Source organism: Crocuta crocuta, unplaced genomic scaffold (genome assembly GCF_008692635.1).
Source record: "Crocuta crocuta isolate KB4526 unplaced genomic scaffold, BGI_CrCroc_1.0 scaffold430, whole genome shotgun sequence".
NCBI classification, from domain to species: domain Eukaryota; kingdom Metazoa; phylum Chordata; class Mammalia; order Carnivora; family Hyaenidae; genus Crocuta; species Crocuta crocuta.
In genome coordinates, this window is record NW_027527934.1 from 2,362,461 (window position 1) to 2,384,733 (window position 22,273).

A 22,273-nucleotide genomic window follows, 5' to 3' on the forward strand; every position below is an offset into this window, starting at 1 on the left:
CAGTGGGCTCATTAACTAGAGCAGAGAAAAGTGAGATTATGCACTATCAAATATAAGAGCATTAGCACTTATTGTTAATAAAGTTTTAGTAACGTGTTAATATTTTATTAATGACAATTCTGATCCACTCTTCTGGTGTAATAATGAGTACAACTGGTAGAAATATAATCCCTGTTTCTCTACAGGTTTCTTTGTTCCTGGTCAAAGCAGGGTTACTCAGTACTAGCTAGTAACGTGTACTGGCTTTGTCCCTCAGTTTTCCATGACAGAAATCTCAAAGTCCAGTTCCACTACAATAATGCCCCCCCATACCAGGCACTCCATCAAGGTGCCTCTTCTTGCGTGATGTATGCAGCCCCCTTTGATACCATGTGCTATCATTTTTCACCTCCTCTGCCATCATCCTCAATCTGGCTCTTTGAGGTCTAAGCAAAGCAATGTGCCACGGTACATCCTCATCTCCAGCTGACACCCACCAATGCTGTGCCCAGTGGCACCCAACCAATCTGCTGTGTCACAGTTCCCATAAAAGGGGAAGGCCAGTGACCTGTCTGCTACACCACAGCACCACCTGGGCGGTGGTTGACTGGGCCACATGCAGGTATTCAAGACAATATGTCTGATCAGAATTCTTCTGTATTGTTCATACTAGAGTTAGAAAAGCTACAGGCTGAGAGGAGTGGAAACTGGGAACTTATGTCTGTCACCGATTTAGACCTCAGCACATGGTAGGTACTCTCACTGAAGGAAAGAAAGAATAAATACACTGAGGTACTGTCATGTTGTACTTCTCAGGCCAGCTCCCTCTTCCCTCGGCATGAGCTTCCCCTACAAGATCTCCATTTTCTCACTTCACAGGTGATGCCCACCCTAAAGTCATCCAGACATTCTCCCACATAGCTGAATCAAGGTAAGCATAGTTAGGTTTAAAGTGGGACCCCATTACCTGATAAATTATACCCCAAGATGTAACCAGATGCTCCGTGAGGTAGTGAGTTCCACTGTGCTCAAAATATTTCCACAGAGACTGGAAAACCATCTGTTAGAAACAGAGGCACAGCTTCTCCTGCCCTAGAAAGGAGGCTGGGTTCCATGACTTTTAAGGACATTTCAAACTTTAATGTTTTCTTTTCCTAGTGACAGCAGACTAGTCAGTGTCACATTCCCGGGTCTCTAGTGCTGGAGGCTGAGCCGGCTCTGGCAGGTCCAGGGGTCCCTGAAGGATGGACGGTGTCGGCGAGAGAGAGAGAGAGTGAGAGAGCCCCGAGATTCTTTCTGATCACCAGGCAGGCATCTCTGTCCTGTCGGTTTTGGTGTCTTTATTTATAGGTTAAATGATAACATGACATCAGAAAAAGGAATTTTTACAATGGATAACTTTTTGTGATAAGATGCTTTGGAAAGTGTACAGAAGCAGGTTTTACAGAAATATTCTTGCAGAACTATTCCGATTATAGTGAGGTTAAGTAAATCTTATAACTAGAGAATTAGGGTATTCTTAGTAAAAGACAGGATACATATTTGTTCTAAGTTAATAACGCTAAGGTTAGGTCATAGGTTAAGTGTATAGATGGGCTAAGAGTCATTCTGTCTGGCTCTCAAATGAATGTTTCTGAGTTGGTTAATAAGTTGTTTGTGGAAACCTATTTGATGCTGAATGTGTGAACACCATGGAGGCCCTAAAAGTGTCAGCCTTTTGTTTGTGGGTAATGCTTTAGCTACTCTTATCTAGCCTCATCCTAGCCACCTGTAAGGGAGGGTGTTTGCAGAAAGTAGGCCTTGGGGAAGGGCCTGCCATACATCACCAATTAGGAGAACGTGTAGGTATTAACTTAAGTTCTGCCCTTATCTGTACCTTAACTCTACATTAGGCTCTTTGTCTCGGGCCAGGCTCAGTTGTAATTCTTGTGTTCTTAACCCCTTAGGTCTTGGATCTGCAAGGCCCTTAGGAAGAGCCTTTTGAAAATCATCCATAGAGCTTTCATCTAAAATCTCTCCTGTAAAGGCAGGAATATGCTTTTCCTCATGAGGTATCTGTGTTCAGAATATTGGTCTGATATGGAATATTGTGAGGCCTGGTCAATACCAGCACAACATGAGCCAGTAGTAGCAGGAGATCCCAGTTTTCATCTCTCATGGCAGTAGCTGTGCAAACACTGCCATTTCCTTGCTGTGACTGCCATCCAGAGAGGCCAGTGCGGCTCCCGGCACTCTAGACCCCAGTTCTGCTGAGAATAGGGGCTTTCTGAAGGCAATACCAATTCCAGGTGTTTGCTGGTGGGAAGTCAACCATATTCATCCATTCTAAGACCTGCCTTCTTTGCACACACGAATACCTCTGAAATAGTGATGTCTCCTACCATCAATGGCTTGTTGCTTAATTGCCAGTGCTTTGCTTTCTTCCTTAGAGGTATATAAAATAATGTTGTGCATTTGAATTGATGGTATCTTTGCTTCAATTAAATATGTTAGGACTTCGGCAACCTGTTTGAAAGCGAGGATAGTCCATTCATTCTTTTTTCTTGTGATTTTCAAATATATATACTGCATCTTCAGCCATATACCCACAGCTTTGTAGGCAAGCCCCTTTCCCATTTGACCAGGGCAAGGACTGACATTCTGGTTACTCAACAACTGTGGAAGAGAGACAATTGGCAAGGAGATATTTCACAGGATTTAGGGATGTCTTTTTGCAGAGCTGCATTAAGCCACTTGTTGGCCCCCTCCAGACCCATGGTTACTAAACGAAGCCACTCTGTGGGCAAAGTCCAGTCCTACAACCATACACCTCTGAAATCATTGCTAGACTTGTCCATATTGAGTGCTCTAAATTCTCAGCTTGGAATTTTACCCATCTTGTTCACAGGGACACTTCTACTTCTTAAATAGCCAAGGAGCCAGATCCAGTCTAAATTTGCCCTGTAATTTCTTCTTCATCAGAGAGAAATTAAAATCCAGAGGAACTCACATAGTGTGAATCACTGACCAAACCAACAATTCCAGCCTCTGGAAGTTGCTAAAATGTGTAAGATCAGGGGCTTTCTAAACCGAGTCTCTGAGCCACATGATATTCTGATTGCGACATGGAAGGTGAATCTCATAAAAAGAAATGTTTGAGAAACAAAAGCCAAATCTCTCTGTTCTTGACCATTTCTAATTTTCCCTGGGCTGCTATGGTGAGCACACCCTAGGGTGATCCCCTAGGAGTGACCTTTGTCTAAATCCCTCCCCTTGAGTGTGGGGAGGGGCCGTGATTTGCTTCTAATCAATAGAATATGACAAAGGTGATATCAGTCTCATGATGGTATTATATTATATAAGACTCCTGGCAGAGTGAAGAGAGACTTTCTCTGTGACCTGAGGAAGTAAACAACCATGCTGTGAAATGCCTATGGGAGACCCATGTGGCAAAGGATTGCAACGCTGCCTCTGAGAGCAACCTCCAGCTAATTACCAGTAAGAAACTGGCGTCCTCAGTTATACTGCAGGGAAATGAATTCTACAAACAACGTGGTAAGCTCAGAACTCCATCTTTTCTCAGATGAGCCTCCAGATAAGAATGGAGCCAAATCAACGTTTTGAGTGCAGTCTGGTGAGACCCTGAGCAGAGAACTCAGTCAAGCAGTGTCTCCCAGATTCCTGACCCATGTGAACTATGAGATAATAAACATATGTTGTTTTAAGTGACTAAGCTTGTGATAACTTGTTTTATTAACACAGACTCCCTTCTGCTCCTCTGCCTCCCCTTTTCTTCCTATCATTGTGTCTGCAAACATTCATTAAATTAGTAGATATCTATATCTATCTGTGTATATATAGACAGAGAGATACAGAGACAGAGACAGAGACAGAGAGAAAGAAAAAGGAATCTACTCTGCTTAATGCTCTGGACCAAACTCCAAGGATACAGCAAGGCTCAAAACATGCAAATTCTTCGCCTTCTTAGAGTTTACATTCTAGCAAAGGATCACGGACAGTAAACATAGAAACAACTATTCTTTGACAGTGGTAACTAGCTTGAGAAATAAAAATAACTGGGGGATGTTATTTAATCCCCCATTACTTTGGATTTGTTTTTAATTTCTATTCCCCTTCCACCTCTCGTTTTCAATATGGGTAACTCCCCCTTGGGTAAAATAACAAAATTCATGCTATCAAGTGGATGAACCAAGGGCCATTAATTTACCAATAGAAAGATGAACTAATAGATGAAGGATAAATTACTGTGAAAATGAAATGTTCTAGTGAAGCTGACAAATAACCATGAACTGGCTCTGGGACTCTTACTATATAAGAAGGGGTTTTTTTGGTTTTTTTTTTTAAGAAGGTTTTAATCACATATACTTTCTCCACCCCTTTTTGCTTTTTATTTTCTACATAAAGATTTGTACCAGCATATTTTACCTCACTCAGACAGTGTTACCAGTCTCCATCAGGGATAACTAACCCTCCTCCTCTCCCCTCCTCTCCCCTTCCCCCCTCCTCTTCTACTCTACCCCTCTCTTCCCCCTCTTCCCTTCCTCTCCTCTCCTCCACAACTAGTTGTGGGCAGTGTGGAGGAATCTCAGAGCCATATTACAGAGAAAACAGAAGAATTTGAGTTTTTAGCTTAGACAAGGCTTTTCTTATCCCAGTGACTAACAGGAAACCCAACCAACGTGCTAACAAGAAACTAAATCAATGGAATCAAGTTACAAATAGACAGGTTCCAGACAACTATAAAATTTTTTTTTGATAATTGGAGTTTGTTCAAAATGGAATGAGTTGCCTAAGAAACTTTTCCCTGGAGGGATTCAGGCAGGGCCTATATGCCCTTTTCCTATGGTTATTATGAGCCATTTCCACAGTGGCTAGAAAAACTGATGATGAATTATTACCTCTGTATCAGGGTTCCGTTAGGGAGGACAGAATTCACTCTGGCCACTTTAAGCAGAAAGGAATTTTTATGTGTGATTAGGTGGCTGGCAGAAATACCTGGAGAGCAGGCTCGAGGCTGAGATTTGAGGAGCAACTTTCAGAACCATACAGCTGAACGCACCCTCTGAGGCAGCCTCTGCCATTTAAAAAACAAAAAAAATTTTTTTTTCCCTGAGAGAGACAGCATGAGCAGGGGAGGGTCAGAGAGAGAGGGAAATACAGAATCTGAAGCAGGCTCCAGGTTCTGAGCTAGCTGTCAGCACAGAGCCCGATGCGGAGCTTGAACCCACTAACCGTGAGATCATGACCTGAGCCGAAGTCAGACACCCAACCGACGGAGCCACCCAGTTGCTCCAGCCTCTGCCATTTTAGAAGGAAAGCTGAGGAATCAGGAAGCTGCCACCGTATCTGCTACCTCCAGGATCACACTGCCTCTGCCGTGATTAGCACCACCAGAACGGGGACATCTGCCTCCCAACGTCCACCCTGCCTTCCCGGTCCCATGGGGCTATCTATGTCTGCTAGGCAGAAGCTAGGACATTTGCAGAGCCCAAGATACGAGGAAGTCTGCAAATAGAGGCTTTGGGTGCAAAGGAAACTCAGTAGGATTGGGGGGCTCTGGGTTCTCTGACTCACCCAAATCCTCCCAACGGTAGCCATTTCCAGTGTTAAGTTCCTACTTCTTCCCACAATCCTTCCAACTTTCACATGCAATCTGATGAGGCTAAGAGCTCAACCCGCATTGTAATTAAGCACCCTCAGCCCCAACCACCAGATTCTGTAGCTGACTTGCATTGTATCAACTGTACAGCAGTAAGAGATAGGAGATTCTTTTAAAGGGCAAAAGCAACTCAATAGTGTCTGCCCTTTTCTTCACTAGTTGTTACAAAGAAACCCTGGAACAATTGTGCTGAGCTTCCAGGAATGACCCTCAGAACAGAGCAGAATTTGCTCACCAGGGAACTGCTGCTTCTACCGCCATCTACTGGCAGGAAGATCACTGTGCCTCTGCTGTGATCCTCCCTAGCAAACGAAATACCAAGCTTCTCAGTACCCACAAAGCTGAAACCAGACAGTAAGGGCTCTGCTACAGCTGCTGCAGGAACACACTAAAGGGTTCCACAACTATATTTGCCTCATGATGGCCACTTTTCCCTTCAAATCTTGAAAGCACGTGTCTGCTTGGAGGACACTGGGTCCTTTGTAGAACCCAAACAGAAGGAACTGTAGGAAATATAGTAAGTATTTAGCTTTCAAGCCCCTGTCATGCAGTAAGACCATGATCCCTGGGTGTCAACCTCAAAGAACCTTCAGCCTGGCAATTGGCGTTTTTATTTTTTTAATGTTTATTTATTTATTTTGAGAGAGAGAGTATGAGCAGGGAAGTGGCAGAGAGAGAGAGGGAGACAGAGGATCTAAAACAAGGTCCTCGCAGACAGCAGAGAGCCTGATGCGGGACTGGAATTCACAAACTGTGAGATCATGACCTGAGCCAAAGTCAGACACTTAACCAACTGAGTCACCCAGATGCCCCACAATTGGCATTTTTAAAAAAAAGTTTTTTATTTATTTCTGAGAGAGAGAGAGAGAGAGAGAGAGAGCGTGAACAGGGGAGGGTCAGAGAGAGAAGGAGACACAGAATCTGAAACAGGCTCCAGGCTCTGAGCTGCCAGCACAGAGCCCGATGCGGGGCTCGAACCCACGAACCGTGAGATCATGACCTGAGCCAAAGTCAGACGCTTAACCGACTGAGCCACCCAGGCACCCCCCACAATTGGTAATTTTAAAAGTTGGCCAGGTGAAAGGCCCCTGGGTGGCTCAGTCAGTTAAGCATCTGACTTTGGCTTAGGTCATGATCTCATGGTTCATGAGTTCGAGCCCCACATAGGGTGCTGACAGCTGGGAGCCTGGAGCCTGCTTTGGATTCTGTGTCTCCCTCTCTCTCTGACCCTCCCCCAATTGTGATCTGTCTCTCTCTCTCTCTCTCTCTCTCAAAAATAAATAAACATTAAAAAACTTTAAAAAAATTTTTTTAATAAAAGTTTGTCAGGTGATAATTAAAATTAAGTTATCAGATTAATTAAATTAATGTTTAAATATTCAGCTGGAGTAAGAACCTTGCCTCAGCAGATCCCTACTCTGCCCCATTCCTGGCCAGGACTTAAGAATGAATGAAGTCTTCACAAAGAATCCTAACGTCTGTGGGACCAAGAAAATCAGGAGGAATTTTTATAGCCAATAGATTAATAGCCAATATGCATCACACTTGGCTTCTATAAGGAAAATTAAGGCATTACGGCTGTGCTCTGATTAGAAGATTTGGCCAACTTTATGAAGCAGACTGTTTGGATTTACACTATGCCAATCTCTAGGAAATCCAAATAGCTCATCCAAATAGTCTTTACATCCATTACAAAACAATTGCTGGGACACAATGTGCCTCACTTGCTATGTTACTGCCATGAGGATACAAAATAGACAATGGACACCTCTGCCTCGAGAACTCGGGAAGCCTTTGCAAGTGACACAATTAATAGAGAGAAAATTTATGATTTAGTTACTTGTAGTTAAGTAGTCAAAAGCATTTAGGGTGCTCAGATACAGGGGTCAGAAAACGATGGTCCAGGGGTCAAACACAGTCCAATCTTATTTATGGAAATATAGTTGTATCAGAACATAGCCACACCCATTTACTTATATGCTGTCTACAACTACCTGGGTGCTCTAATACCAAAGGTGAGTAGTTGCAACACAGACTATAGAACTTGCAGAGCCTAAACTATTTACTATCTGGCCCTTTTAAGAAAAGTTTATTGACACCTGTTCTTGTATAATGACCCGGTTGAATAGTCCTCCACCCATGCACACCCCACCTCAGTTTCCCATTTGATGGTATGAGGTAGGAGTCACATAGAAGCTGACCCTAGAGTATCTCACCCACAGGTGTAGGTGTAGCTAATCAAATACTCCCTCCTTTGAGAACTGGAACTCAGAGTCAAGTAGCGATACGTTCTTGAATTAAAGAGTGAATGTTGAGTGAAGACCAGGCTCAACACCAAAGCAAACCAGATAAATAAATAGATGATAGATAGATAGATAGATAGATAGATAGATAGATAGATAGATAGATAGATGTGAAGTTCTAAGGGAGAAGAAATGCCATGAGTAAATGGCATAAGTAAACAGAAGAAGCAGGAGAATGGAGTACCTTGTTTTCTAGAGAATTGTATGAGATATTGGATGGGAAATACTTTTTAAATCTATTGAAATAAAGTGATGGGCCAAAGTATACATCAAGCACTCAGTACTTGCTCCTAGGCTTGAATTAAATAACCAGGGAAGGCTGGTTCCAAGGAAGCAACTCTTGAGTTGATGGAAAGGGTGAGGAAAGGCAGAGTGGATTGCTGTTTATCTCCCCTCTCATCTGAGAAATACATTTCAGGGATGCCTCAGTTGCCTCAAAGTGATCTGCCGTTAGGAAACCAAAGACAGAGTGATCCTAAGATAATAACCAACGGTTCTCCAGATGTGGTTCTCATACCAAGAATATCATCATCTGGGAACGTGCTATTTCTGTCTTGAATACACTGCTACCTCAAATAACCAAGTTTCAAATCCTCTTGGCCCTACTGCAGACCTCATAAATCTTGCTGCTCCACCAACAACAGAAAAAGTATAGGGAATCAAATGAGAATCTCCAGGTCACAACCCCCTATTCTCTTCTGAGGTTTCCCAGGCCACACGGACTCTTTGGGGTTATTCCTTCCATACATTTGTGAGAGAAGTGGATTATAGCCTTGGAGAAAAGCTTCCTTGCTTGTTTGTCACACACACACACACACACACACACACACACACACACACACACTAACTTAGATTCATTCCAAGTGCATGTCATCGCTACAGTCAAAACTCTACGAACCTCTCTTCAGCAAATGTCACAGCCGTGTTACTCCTCCAGGCCAGTGGTTTGCAGCCCTGGCTGCACAAAAGAACCACCTGGAGGCTTTTTTTTCTCCCCAAACTTTACAGAGGTTAAATTGACAAGCAAATTGGATATATGTATAGCATATAATGTAATGGTTTGATACGTGTATACATTATGGAATCATTACCACAATCAAGTTAATTCACACATCCATCACCTCGCAGCTACTTTTGTGCTTGAGATCTACTCTTTTACCAAATTTGTAGCACACAATACTGTATTATTAACCGTAGTCACCAGGCTGCACATTATATCCCCAGAACTCACTGAACTTAAAACTGAAAGTTGTAAGCTCCCTTTGACCACTATCTCCCCAGCTCCTCTACCTCCCAACATAGGCAACCACCATCCTACTCTGTTTCTGTGAGGACGATTTTGTTCTTAGTTTCCACAACTAAGAGGACCCTTGTGGTATTTATCTTTCTCTCTCACCTGGAAGCTTTTAAAACACCTCTGTGGTGGACCTACCACAAAGACCCTGCTCTAACCATTCTGGTGTGGGGCCCAGGCATTGGTGCTATGTCAAATCTTTCCCAACAATTTGAGGATCACCAGTCCAGTGTTTCAGATGCTCTTTAGAGCTGCTGACAGAAGGGATGTGATTTCTTGCCTCCTACTTCTAAAGCCTATCACCAAGAAGGACAGGGAAGGAGAAAGCAGGCACACCATAGACTCGGAGATCCTCTCCCCAGCTCAGCTACCCCAGCAGAAAACAAAACAAGCAGAGCAATGTAGGCTCCAGGTGCCTCAGAGCAAACAGTCAGCAGGAACACACTGCACGTATTCACTAGCACCAGGAAGAGCATTGGAGGTTTTTTTCCTAATTGTTACTATGCTTTGAAGCACTTATCTATATGCCTGACACAAAGAATAAGAACACATGGTCCTCTAAGAACAGGAATGTGCAGTGAAAGAAATAATAATATAAAGACAAATGAAATAAACAAATACAAATTAAGCCATAAAGCAACGTGATTTTCACTCCGTGCCGTGGAAGCATCTGTTCATTTATTCATTAAATATTCAATATGCACTCACTACGTGCTGGACAGCATCTGAGATGACAAACGTGGGTGAACAGAATGAGTCACCTCTACTTTCAGCCTTAGAGTCTACAGGGAGATGGGTGTAAAACAAAGAGGCAGACGTGTAACTGTGAGCCGAGCATGTGTGATGATTTCAAGGGTGAAATCCAGCAGGTGCTACTCTATGAACAAGGGCATGGAAGGGTTAAAATGTAGGCTGAGGGGTCTGAGAAGACAGAGCTGCAGAAAGGCTGAGAAGGACCTTGTCAAGCTGATTCTGANGGGCACAGAGAGTAAGATGTGACGTGTCCTATAGGTGGGAAAGAGGTAGGTGGCTTACAAAAACCAAAGAAAGGTGAGTGTGGCTTCTGGAAGTGAGGTGGGAGTGGGGGTGGGAGAGTGGAAGCTAGAACAGTCTGGGAAATACTCTCACCCGTGGGGTGTTTTAAACTGAGGCTTGAAATACGTGTTGATCAAAACAGGTCTCCTGGAAATCAAAGAACTCTAAGGAGAAACTCCCAGGACAGGTCTGAGTTTTGTGAGGCCTGAAGCTTATGAAGCTATAAGGAAAAGAATACGAGATGAGGAATAGAAGGTTGCCAGTGCCCCTTGCGGAGCCGTGGAAGGGCAGGGGTAAGAGACTGGAGGCTTAAGTTTGGTTGGCTCCATGGGAAGTCTGCCCACAATCCCCATTCCAATCCTGTGCCTCCCATTGCCTGGAGTTGGGAGAGCCTCCTGGAGCTCCCGAATTAAAACTTGCACCCCCTTCTAACCACACTCATTCCCATTCAGGCCAGCATCTCAAAGAAAGGAGTAATGTGGGCAGTCAGGATTCATCCAATCATCTAACAAATATATCTATGTATTTGTTAGGTTATATCCAAAGTATATCATTTTTTTCTTTAAAACTATAGAGCACTTAACAGGCTATGAGCCTGACCCAAGGAGACATAAGTATTTCACATCCGCTTTGTACCAAGTACTATACTGGACTCCAGGGATACAGCGGTGAATCAGATAAATACACTTGGTCTTATGGATTGACGTTTTGCATCTGCCTTAGCAATTTTCAAGTAAGAGAAGGTTTTAGGTCTCCTTTGTAAGTCTCGGCTAATGACCTGGTCACAGTTAATGACCTCCCAGAAAGTATAAAGTCCTTTAAAAACTGGACCGTCTCCAAGAGGCTTCTAGAGAGTCTGCCTCGTGAGAGCAATGGGTGAGAGTGACCACCAGCATTCTGCTGCTCGTGCATCTTTGCAGGTTCCACATAGAACCGCCCCTCTGTCAAGGACATTGTAGGTGTACTTAGCAACCGGTTAGCTTGATTTTGTAGGTGGAAATAGAGCCTGGTGAGGAAGAGGGGCAGAATGTCTGCATGTGAGTTTCAGGAGTGTGGTATCTCTTTTCTACCAGAGAAGTCTGAAAGCAGGATTTGGCTATGGTGGCCAAGGCTGGATTCCCACAGGCTGCCCTGAAGTAATTGAGGAGATAAAGAACTTCAAGCGAAGGGAGGAAATGTCAGGTCAGCCCTTGTTTTGTTTTTTTTTTTTAAAAAAAATGCTTTTAGAGGGAGACACCTCCCCAGCAATTATTATTGTCTACTTTGCAAATAATAGTGTGGAGGCTATTTTGAGTTCAGGTTGAAGTTTCAACAGGTTGACTTTGAATGTCCCTGCAGGAGAAGATGGGGCAGAGTTCATACCTGAGGCACAGCATTTGGAAGCTTCAGAATCTGCTGTTTCCCCCCATTCCCTCTTCCCAGAGTACAGCAGTATCCCAAATAAAATCTGGTCAATGACATCCAGATAGGGCTTGTGTCCGAACGATACACCGTATTTCAGGCAGAGTATTCCAAATCATGGTCCTAATTGGCTGAATTACATTCAACACACCCCAAATTCCTGTTGCTTCTTTCCAGTGTGAATTGACTTTATAGTGTATAAGGTAAAAGCCTCTAATAAAACATCTAGTATGGCCTGTTTCTGAGACTACTCTGACAGGCTTTGGTATATGACTCTGGGTGACCGGGGGCCCCTTACCCTTATGTGTCACCACCTATCTATTAGATACAACAGAAATATAAGGCAATTTGCAGTATATTAGGGACATAAAGAATCTAGGAAACCATACCTTAGAGACATCATCAAAATGAAGAATGCAAAAGGAAGCAATTTTGCTGGGGTTTGGCTTTTTATTTCTGAACTTTGTGCATAAAACAATCCCTTGGAGCCCTTCAGAGTAGGGTCTAAAAGGTACCATTTTTTCTTGAATATTTATTGAACACCAAGTAGGTGTAGGGCATGACTCTACGGGCCGCATGGAGACATAAAATGCAAGCTCTGCCCTCCCTCCGGAAATATACATTCTGCTTGGGAGGCATAAGATAGAGAAAAGACAAATAACAGACCCAGCTGAACATCGTGAGGAGCACAGACAATTCTGGCTACAGAAAGTCAAATACCATGCATGGTCCTTAAGACCTTTGGGGCAAGTGAGAGACTGAAGAACACTGGAGGAAAAAGAGGGGAAAGCATTTAGGTTAAAGTGAAGGACTTGTAAGAAAATGGATTTGGAGCAGGTAGGGTGGTGAGAGTGAAAGAAAGAACATACATTGTTTTTGTCAGTGTTCAGTGAACTGGGACTCAAGGGCCAAATTCGGGCTGCCATGTTTTCGTAAGGCCTGCAAGCCTAGGAAGGGTTTTATGGTTTTTGATGGTTGAAAAACAATCAAAGAAGTATTTTGTGACACATGAAATTTCTATGAAGTTCAAATTTCAAGTCAACAAACAAAGTGATCGGTGCTCCTTCATGCAGTATCGTCTCTGACTTTCTCAACTGCAACAGCAGAATTGGAGAGTCATAACAGAGGCCATATTGTTGGCAAGGCCTAAAATATTTACTGTGTGGTTCATTATGGAAAGAAATTGCCTCCCCCTGGCTTCTCAGAGGAGCAATCACTCGAACAGATCAAGGGACAGGGGGACCATTGCGGCACAGGTCATCATGAGTCTCACTAGGCTATAGACTTCCAACTCCACCATCTTAACAACAAGGATTCATTGAAGCTTGTGGAGCAAGAACAGAGAAGCGTGTGTGAAGATAAAGACAGAAGAGAGATCTGAGCCAGGGAACAATTATGAGCACTTAGTTGAAGTGTGATGTGCTGAAGACCTGAACTGGTCGCCTTGACTGTTCTCCTGAGGACAGTTCACATGCTCTCCTTGTTTGTCAAGGCTCCAACAAATCTCCTTCACCCCTTCACTTCCAGCTGATGATCTTATCTACATTCCATTAAGAGTTTTTTTTTTAATTTTTTAAAATATTTATTTATTATTGAGAGAGAAGGAGAGAGTGGAGGAGTGGCAGAGAGAGAAGGAGACACAGAATCCTAAGCAGGCTCCAGGCTGTCAGCACAGAGCAGTACACGGAGCTTTACCTCATGAACCTTGAGATCATGACCTGAGCCGAAGTCAGATGCTTAACCAGCTGAGCCACCCAGGTGTCCCACATGGAGTTTTCTAAAAAGAAAAAGAAACCAACTGTGGCATCCTCCCACAAGGCATACAAATTTTGTGTCTCTCTTGCTATACGGAAAATGATATGCCTGACCTGTCCCTGGAGAGCCTCCCTGGAGCTTTAATAAGGTATGAGTTCAGACCTTAGCATCTGGCACCGCATTCTCTGTGTATTCCCAAGTCCCACCAGCCGGAAGGGCGGGACTCATGGAATGTACACACAAACGGCTTTTGGAGGTCTTGTGGATTGCATGGTGCCCCACTGCCCCCAAAAGATATCCGCATCCTAATTCCAGGAATCTGTGAATACTACCTGATTTAGAAAAAAGGTCTTTGCTTTATGTAATTAAGTGAAGGCTTTTGAGATGAAGAGATTATCCTGCATTACCAGAGGAGCCATAAATCCAATGAGAAGTGTCTTTATAGGATAGACGAGGGGGAGAGGAGACAGAGAAGAGGAGAAGGTAACATAGAGGTGGAGGCAGAGACTGGAGTGAGGCAGCTACAAGCCAAGGCACCCCAAAGAATATCAGCAGCCACTAGAAGCCGGCGATTGTCCCCCAGAGCCTCTAGAGGAAATGCAGACCTGCTGACATCTTGCTTATGGACTCCGGCATCCAGAACAATGAGAAAATAAATTCCTCGTGTCTTATCACCCACTTTGTAGTAATCTGTTGTGGCAGTCCTAGGAACCAACAGAGGGCTATTTATTTTTCTTACTCCTGATGACTTTTTTTAATATTTATTTTTTATTGTTGAGAGAGAGAGAACAAGCCAGGGAGATGCAGAGAGGGGGAAGGGAGATAGAGGATCCCAAGCAGGCTCTGAGCTGACAGCAGAGAACCTGATGAGGGGCTCGAATTCATGAAGCCTGAGTTTATGACCTGAGCCGAAGCTGGTCGCTCAACTGAGGGTGCCACCCAGGTGCCCCGCCCCTGATGACTTTTTTGTTCCCACTTAAAAGATTCAAAATCTTAATACTAATTTAAATCACAAATTGCTTCAGAATTCCATATTTCTGATTCCAAGTAATAACCAACAATATCCATCCAGAGGTCGGGCTTCTCACCACTTTCCCAGTCACCCTCCCCACCCCCACACCCATCTCAGCCCAGTGAGCAGGAAGTCAGGTGAAAGGGACAGGGCACAGTTGGCTTCTTTCCTCCCATTTCCTCCTCACCATTTGCCACACTTGCCAGCTGCTATTTCTCACCCTTCTGGGCTCAGGATTAGACAGCAGGAAAGTTCTGAGCTGACCAACACTCCCATGAGTTGGCTCTGTCCTGTTCAGTCTTGGATGGTGTTTGTAGATGACTCTTTTCCCCCTGTGATTCTTTCTTGGGTTTGTCATCTCCTCACTCCTACTCTGTCACAAGAAAGCTGTCACCTGCATCTCTTACACTTTTCTCTGGATCACTGCTTATTCCTTCTCCAGCTAGTAGGAATCACCAAAGATCAACCAGATCACGTTGCGGAGGCCTCCCTATCCTCACTGTCAAAATTGAAGTTCTTGCATATGGAGACGTCATTAATTCAGCCCCTGAGAATGCTTTCCTTCCCATATCAGAATACTAATGAGCAAAAAGGGTATTGAAAGATAGAACTTTATTTGAATAAAGCCATCAGCGCTGACCTTCACTTCTTCAGCTCAACATTCCCCTGGATTACAGCATACTTTACCAAGCTTTTGATCTTGAGCCATTTCTAATCTTGATTCCAAATCTGACAGAGCTGACACCAGACACCCTGTCCCACAGAACTCTGATGGAATTCTTGATAAGGAATTGCTGTTCCTTTTTCCGGTGGCTTATCCTAAAGCTGCCAACTCCACCTTGAATCATGCATCCCAACTGTCAGTGGGTCAGCTCATTAGTGAGAAGAGTCTAGCTCTGTGATGCTGAAGCTAAAAACAAGGGTCTCACTCCTGTCCAGTTCGCCAGCTTTACTCCATCTGATGGCCATAGACCACTGTCTAGTCCTACCCCTGCCACGGTGAACCTAACCCACTTGTAAAATATATAAAACTCAAGAGGCACCTGGGTGGCTCAGTTGGTTAAGCATGACTTTTGACTTCGGCTTAGGTCATGATCTCTCAGTTCGTGAGTTCGAGCCCCACAGAGGCTCTGCACTGACTGAGCACAGAGCCTGCTTGAGATTCTGTCTCCCTCTCTCTGCCCCTCCCATGCTTGCTCTCTCTCTCTCTCTCTCTTTCTTTTTCTCTCTCAGAATAAATGAAAATGAACTTTGAAAAAAAAAGAATATATAAAACTCAAGGAAGGTGGGCCACAGCATATTCACACTACTTGAATAACTATTTCTGTATGTTCAAATTCCCTGAAAATGCTGTCTATTCTAAGCACTTCTTATCCCCGCTACCTGCTTTATGCTGGCTGGCTCTGATGCCCTCCTCATGCCCTTCTAGTGAGGCACAGGCCAGGCCGGGAGTCAGGAGGGGCACCAGTTTCAAATTTCAAGTTTCAATCTTGCCACCAACTTGGTTGTGATGTTAGACCCAACCTCGTGAATGAGCTCTCCCACCAGCAAAATGAGGCTAGGTCAGTATTTTTCAGATCTTTTCTGTTACAGCAGCTCTATGTCATCCAGGAGACAAGGGACAAAGACAAACTGTCTGCAACCCATGTAAAGAGAATTCTTCCCTGGCCAGTGCCACTTGTCTATGAGTCTCAGGTACAAGTCCTGGTCTGCCTGCTGTTCTCTGGGCCAAATGCCCGATGCCAGGTAACTTCCAGAGAACAGATGTGAAAGGCCAGCCAGAGAGCAGCCCGGTACCAAGGAATTCACAACCGCACAGTTGCTCCAGATTCTGGGAAACTACAGAGCATGAGTCCTGGGCTCTCTGAAAATACTGCATTGGCCCAGCTTTCTGACCTCTCTCCTCTTGGATTCCAGGCCCTTCCCCTCCTAGGCCCCAAGATGTTCTTCTGCAGCTACAACCTCACCTCTTTGAACATCCTAAATCCAGCCTCACTTGTCTCATGGGACATGCACAAAACCTAATGTCCTTTTATCTTTCAACAGCTCAGAGAGCACACAAACAATTAACTATCCCCCCACCCCCACCCCCGCCGGAATACTATTTAGTATAGAGTAAAATGCAAAACTCCACTCAAGATTTCCCTGGGGATGTCAGGCGTTGCCCTAAATGTGCCCATGCTGGTCTGCCACAGTACCTGGTATCTGGTTCCACCCCAGTTTCTTCCCCAAAGGGATTGGTGCTGCCCTGGCCGGGGTTTTGTCCAAGTGTGAAGTCAGGGTGGGTGAAATTGTGATTTTTCCAGGTGTCCCTCTGGATCCTTTCTCCACCCTTCTCTGCCCTGTTAAGTCCTGCTCTGTGCACCCCCAGAGGCTGTACTATGCATGGCATCATCTGGGCTTGCCCACCTCTGCCTTCCAGGTGGGTCCAGCCAGTTCTCATACTGGCGGGAGATCAGAGGACAGGAGGCGTGTGAGATCAGGGCATCCATTCCCCTCACCTCCACCATGTCAGGTCTTGACTTGGGCAGTGGTTGGGATCCTCTCCTCAGGGCCACAGCACCTGCCCGGACCCTGTCACACAGCTCCTGGTCTCACCTTGGGGAAACAGCTTCCTCTCTTGCTTGTTCAGGCATAAAGGTGGTAACGGCTTCTCACTCTTCCGGATCCCGGGTGCTTCACTTTGGAGTGTGCCATCTGCCAGCTGCCTCAGGGACAACCCAGGGTATGGAGTGCTAAAAGCCAAAGAGATATCCAAGCCAAAATCCACTGAGGGGAACCAAAGTCCAAATACGTGAGACAACAGCTTCTAACGCCCAGTCCAGGAACAAACCCAGGAGCCAATGTAGGAAATGCAGGGCCAGGAGGTCAGAACCCCGAGAATACTGGACCAACTGAACCCACCAGGTCAGAAACAAGCAAAAGGGCTGCCCAGGGGCTTGTTAGTGCTCATCTTTCTAGCTAGCAGGTATGAGCTGCTTGAATAGGATAGAATGGCTTCAAGGAGGAAGGGGACAATGAACTCTGTCATTTCCTTGTAATGTTCCCTTTCCAAGAGCTTAATATTAACGTATAAATGCCTCAGGGAAGAGTTTAAGTCTAGGGATCTAACATGGAGCCCAGGGGATGTGAGGGTATGTATTTCTGGGCAGACTCCATAGCATTCATTGGATTCACCAAGGGATCTGGGGTCATAAATGGTGATCATTTCCAGTTGATCTTATTGTCCATTTATTTCTCAGGTTTCTCTTGGAAAAAAAAACAAAAAACAAAAATAGAAGTCCCAGCTGATTTCTGCTATATCAGTACTGATTTCTCACCATTTTCCAAATTCCCTGTAAGGTCCTGCTCCCTCACCTCCCTACTTCCCAGCCTAGGCATTGCAATTCAAATATACATTTAAGATGAATGCTACTTTGAAAAAAGGCAAAACCTGGTAAATCCTCATAGCTCCACAGAAAATGTTTCTGTTCTTCAAAGTACAGCTCTGGATAATATGGCCCTCCTTGGTGCCCCCTTATATGCCATAAGTGGCATTGGCCATCCACAGTTTCTGAAGGATATTTGGCACCAAATTCTCACAAAGATGTGTGAAATGAAGGACTGTTCTCATGGGATGATCACAGAGATGCCACTCTGAACTCTGAACAGGAGGGTTTAGCACCAAAAAGGACCTCCAGGTCATGACCGTGCCCTCTAGAAGGCATGCTGTACCATTCTTGGTGTAGCTGGTAGGTTTGAGCTCCGTCTCGGTCTCTGACCTCCAGATGGCACAGCCCAGGCCTTTGCTTCTCTCCCTCTAGACGCCGTAATCGTGCCCGTGGCTTCTGAGACTCATGGACAAAGACAAACCAGACTTGCATTTGCCGTGGCTCACTTGGCATGGTCACCTGGAGGAAACGTCAATTTCAACACTCCATCTCGAGTTTCCTCCTTTTCTATCAAGCCAGGGCCTCAGCTGTCTTGCTGCTCAAGCTGCAAGCTGATGGGCTATCTCACCTCTCATCCTTAAGCCCTAAGTCCTGGACTTACCAGTTCATTCCTTACAGATCTCTCCAACCTGAACATACACCCTCCTCTCTCTCCCCTGCCACCATTCTGGCCCGAGAAACCATCATCCCTTGGTGGCATGAATGCAATAAACTGCTGACCGCTCTCCTACATCTAGGATAGAGAAAAATATAAAATAAGTTGAGAGAGAAAGGTTAGGACCTGAAGTCCCTCGGTGGGGAAAAACACCTATTTTGGAACAATGCTGGGAGGGAGGACTTGACCACAGCAAACCCCCTCAGGCGTAAGGCTCCTGTCAAGAATGTAACAGACCCCATCTACTCCCCCTCAGGTTCCCCTCAGAAATTTGACAATCAAGATACCTAACTAAATAAGTAAACCATAAAACTTATGTTATCTGAGGGACAGTATGACCATAGTCAGACTCCTCACAATGGAATCGAGCCAATCGGGAATGGACAACCCAGCACCTAGAGCTGTCCAGCCAATGAGGGCGAAGCCTGAGAAGGAACAAGGGGGAAGGGGAGGGGGCGCCAACCAGAACCTTATAAAACAAGGACCTTTGCCTATAGTCATAGGCATTCAGTTTCGAAAGCCCCCTCTCTGCAGAGAGTTTTTATAATGTTCCTACTTTCTAATCTTATGCTCTAATCAACTTTTGCCTGCTGCTCATTCTGTGTCCACCTCTTCATTCTTCAAAGTGCCGAGACAATGAGCTTAAGAAAAAAAAAACCCTACTCTTTGTGCCCTCAACAGTCTGGGCATGGTCATGGGGGCTCCAGAAGCACCTGTCTCCCCAGCCCCCCAAAACTTCCTCCAGCCCATCCCAGGGCTCACTGCCCCCAAAGACCCAGTGTTCCTTCACCTCCTCCAGGTGAGCTCTTCCCCTCTCCCTGCCTTTGCCTGGGCGCTGGGCCTTCTCAGCCTCCAGGTCTCAACTCAGAGCCCCTCCCCAGGACGGCCTCCCCACAGTCTTTCTGCAGGGGCTTCTCCCTAATATTATTTTTGAGGCTCTTGTTTTCTTTCAGGGCAGTGACACAATTTGAGAATATCCACTGGAATTGCTCCTTATTAACAAGCTCCCCTTTAAACAAGAGTATAGGATGGCTAAGCACTGTCCTGGTTCCTCACAGCAGGTGTCTTAAATTGCAAGCAAAGGGAAGGAGGCTCTGGATGGGGAAGGGGAGAGCCCGCCGCAGAACCACAGGAAAACACAGCATTACTGAAGACCCTCCACTTCTCAGGTGGAAACAAAGATGGGCTTCTGCCTGTGATCCCGATGACGAGGATGATGGCACTGACAACAATTAAGTTGCCTTTTTACATGCCCTAGTCCTCAAAACTGTCCTGCAAGATAGTACTACTATCTATACACATAAGAAAACTAGGGTTCGAAAGAGAACTAAAGCCACTCTGGGTCTAAGACAATTAGACAAATGCCGTACTGAAATTTTTACAGCCTCATTCTCTCAAAAGTTTGTTACGGTGTTCTCCGAAGACCCCATTAAAACACGTACAACACCCCTACACACACACCTCCCCTTCTCTCACTCTCCGTACCCCCTCATCGGAACAATAAAAAGCTCCAAAACCATACTCAAATCATATGGTACTTTTATTGGCTGTCTGTGATACGATGCGATGGAAACATCTCAATCTAGGACATTCTGAACCTTGCTCGGGCTTCCTGATATACTGACAGACCAGTGACAGGCGCACAGGTTGACAATCAGGGGACAACAGAAGCAAACAGCCACTGGTGCACATTTTCATGGTGATTCACTCCACAGGTTTACGGAACTTCTTGTTTTTTCTTTCATAGCATCTTCCTTTTTTCAAATTCCTTCAGAAACAGACACAGAAGATAGAGGGGATAAAAAAATTTAAGATTCAAATCACATTCATGGTCAAAGTGCTTCTGAAACCTTTTATCTTTAGGATCCCTTGAACAACCAAAAATTACAGAAGTGAAATGTAGCAGGATGAGGGTGCTTGAACACAATGTAACAGCTTTCAAATTAGCCTGAATTTCACTGAACTAGATGCAGAGCCTCAACTTTACGTCTCCCAAACTCAGAGGCTGAGTGGCTTTGAACTGTACTTATTTTTCTACTGCAGTATTATTATTAAGAGTTGACAAATTCAACTACTTATGCAAACCTTTAATAGCATATATGAACCACACTGGCCTTTTTAATAAGGCAACGGAAACAAGTTTGCTCAGTTTCTCTGAGAAAGAGACTGAATGCATATTCAGTTAAGGTTTGAAGAGAATGTCAAGTGCACCTCAGAAATATCTGAAAAGGACACAGTACAGAAAATCACATTCCTCTAGACTATAATAATTAGAATACAACCGATGTGTAGTTGCCTGCTGCCACCTACTGGAGCAAAGTGGTAATGCAAGTCTCCAAAGTGAACGTCAGGGTTTGCTTTCCCCCCTCTAAGGAAACTTCATCTTCACACACTCACTAACCACCCAGAACTGTGGCACACAGTGTCTTATTTCAAAAGACAGGATCACATAAAGATTCACTAAAACAAGGAGTCCATTTCATTACCCCTAAGACAAGGGCAGAAAACACTGAGGAAAAAGATGGTTCCCTCCTGGGAATAAAATTTGTGCCAGTTCTCAACATGTTTAAAATGTTTGGTTTTTGCTTTGCTTTTTGTCCACGCTATAACCATCATAAAAATAAAGAGAAAGAGAGCCTCAAATGATCACTTAAAGAGGCTAAAACTCATTGCAAAGACATTGTGGAAGATACCAAATCATTTAGAACACTTTAAACCACGATGCTCTATTTAAAACAGAAAAGCAAAGCATATGGTTAAGAGGTTGCTCCTCCAACCTGCAAACAACGGGCATCCCAGCAGAGCCAGGGCCAGGTGCTCAAGTTCTGGAAATGCCACCCTCTTCTTTTGATCTCCCTTCCCTGCTCCCCATCGACTCCCTCTTCACCCAGTTTTCATTTCTTGTCACACAGCCTTCAACCTGTCTCCCTTGAAACAGGAACCTAGGAGATCAGGGTGGCTATATCCCAAGGGCCCTCAATGAGAAAAAGGAAATGCAAGGCAATCCCCTGTACTACCCCCAAGTGGGAATTCATGGCACTTATGGACTCTGAAACACTTTCTTGTATATCATATTTTGCCCCTCACAAAAGAACAAATTTCAATGTTTAAAGAAGTTAAGTTTTTTAAAATCAGAATGTTTTTCCTGGTCATGCCTAATTAGGACACTGGGACCTTAACGGAGCTGTCACCAGAAAGAAAGCAACGATAAGACCCAGAAGAAAGGGCCACGTCTTCCAGGCACCCAGTGTGGCCGCACGCCAGAAGGCCTGTAACTTCAGAGCGCTCAGGCCACCGTCTTGGCTCACCTTATAGATGGTGGTTCCCAGCTGTGCAGGGGACATGCTGACCACAACTCCTGCGCTCTGAAGGGCAGAGATCTTCTCTTTGGCTCCACCTTTTCCTCCAGCAATAATTGCCCCTGCATGACCCATTCTCCTGCCGGGAGGAGCGGTTAAACCAGCAATGAAGGACACCACAGGCTTAGCCTTGGGACCCTGGAAAGTGAGATTTTAAACACTGTAATGAAGACGTTGACCAAAACCGGACTCAAATTCCTGAGTTTGAAAAGTAAATGGCAAACGGCTTGGGCAGAGCTGGCCCCTCATCCTCACTAAGAAAAGCGACACAAACATTAAGCTGTAATTGCAACCCCAGCATTCTCTTCTGAGATGACACGACTTTTCATACAATCTCAGGAAGATAATCCTGAGTATGTTTTTGTCTGTTTAGATATTAAACTTCAACTT

General features: G+C 44.7%; 1 protein-coding gene across 2 annotated transcripts in view; it reads right to left on the reverse strand.

Moving 5' to 3' along the window:
- Positions 1–20,046: 20,046 nt before the first annotated feature.
- Positions 20,047–22,273, reverse strand: part of SUCLG1 (succinate-CoA ligase GDP/ADP-forming subunit alpha) — a 34,378-nt gene continuing 32,151 nt past the window's right edge. For both annotated transcript variants that reach the window (XM_077751899.1, XM_077751900.1), the window contains exons 8-9: positions 21,833–22,021; positions 20,047–20,292 (exon numbers count right to left, since the gene is read on the reverse strand). In XM_077751899.1, coding sequence (XP_077608025.1) covers positions 20,266–20,292; positions 21,833–22,021 — 216 coding nt within the window. In that variant the 3' untranslated portion in view covers positions 20,047–20,265. The remainder of the gene's footprint in view (positions 20,293–21,832; positions 22,022–22,273) is intronic.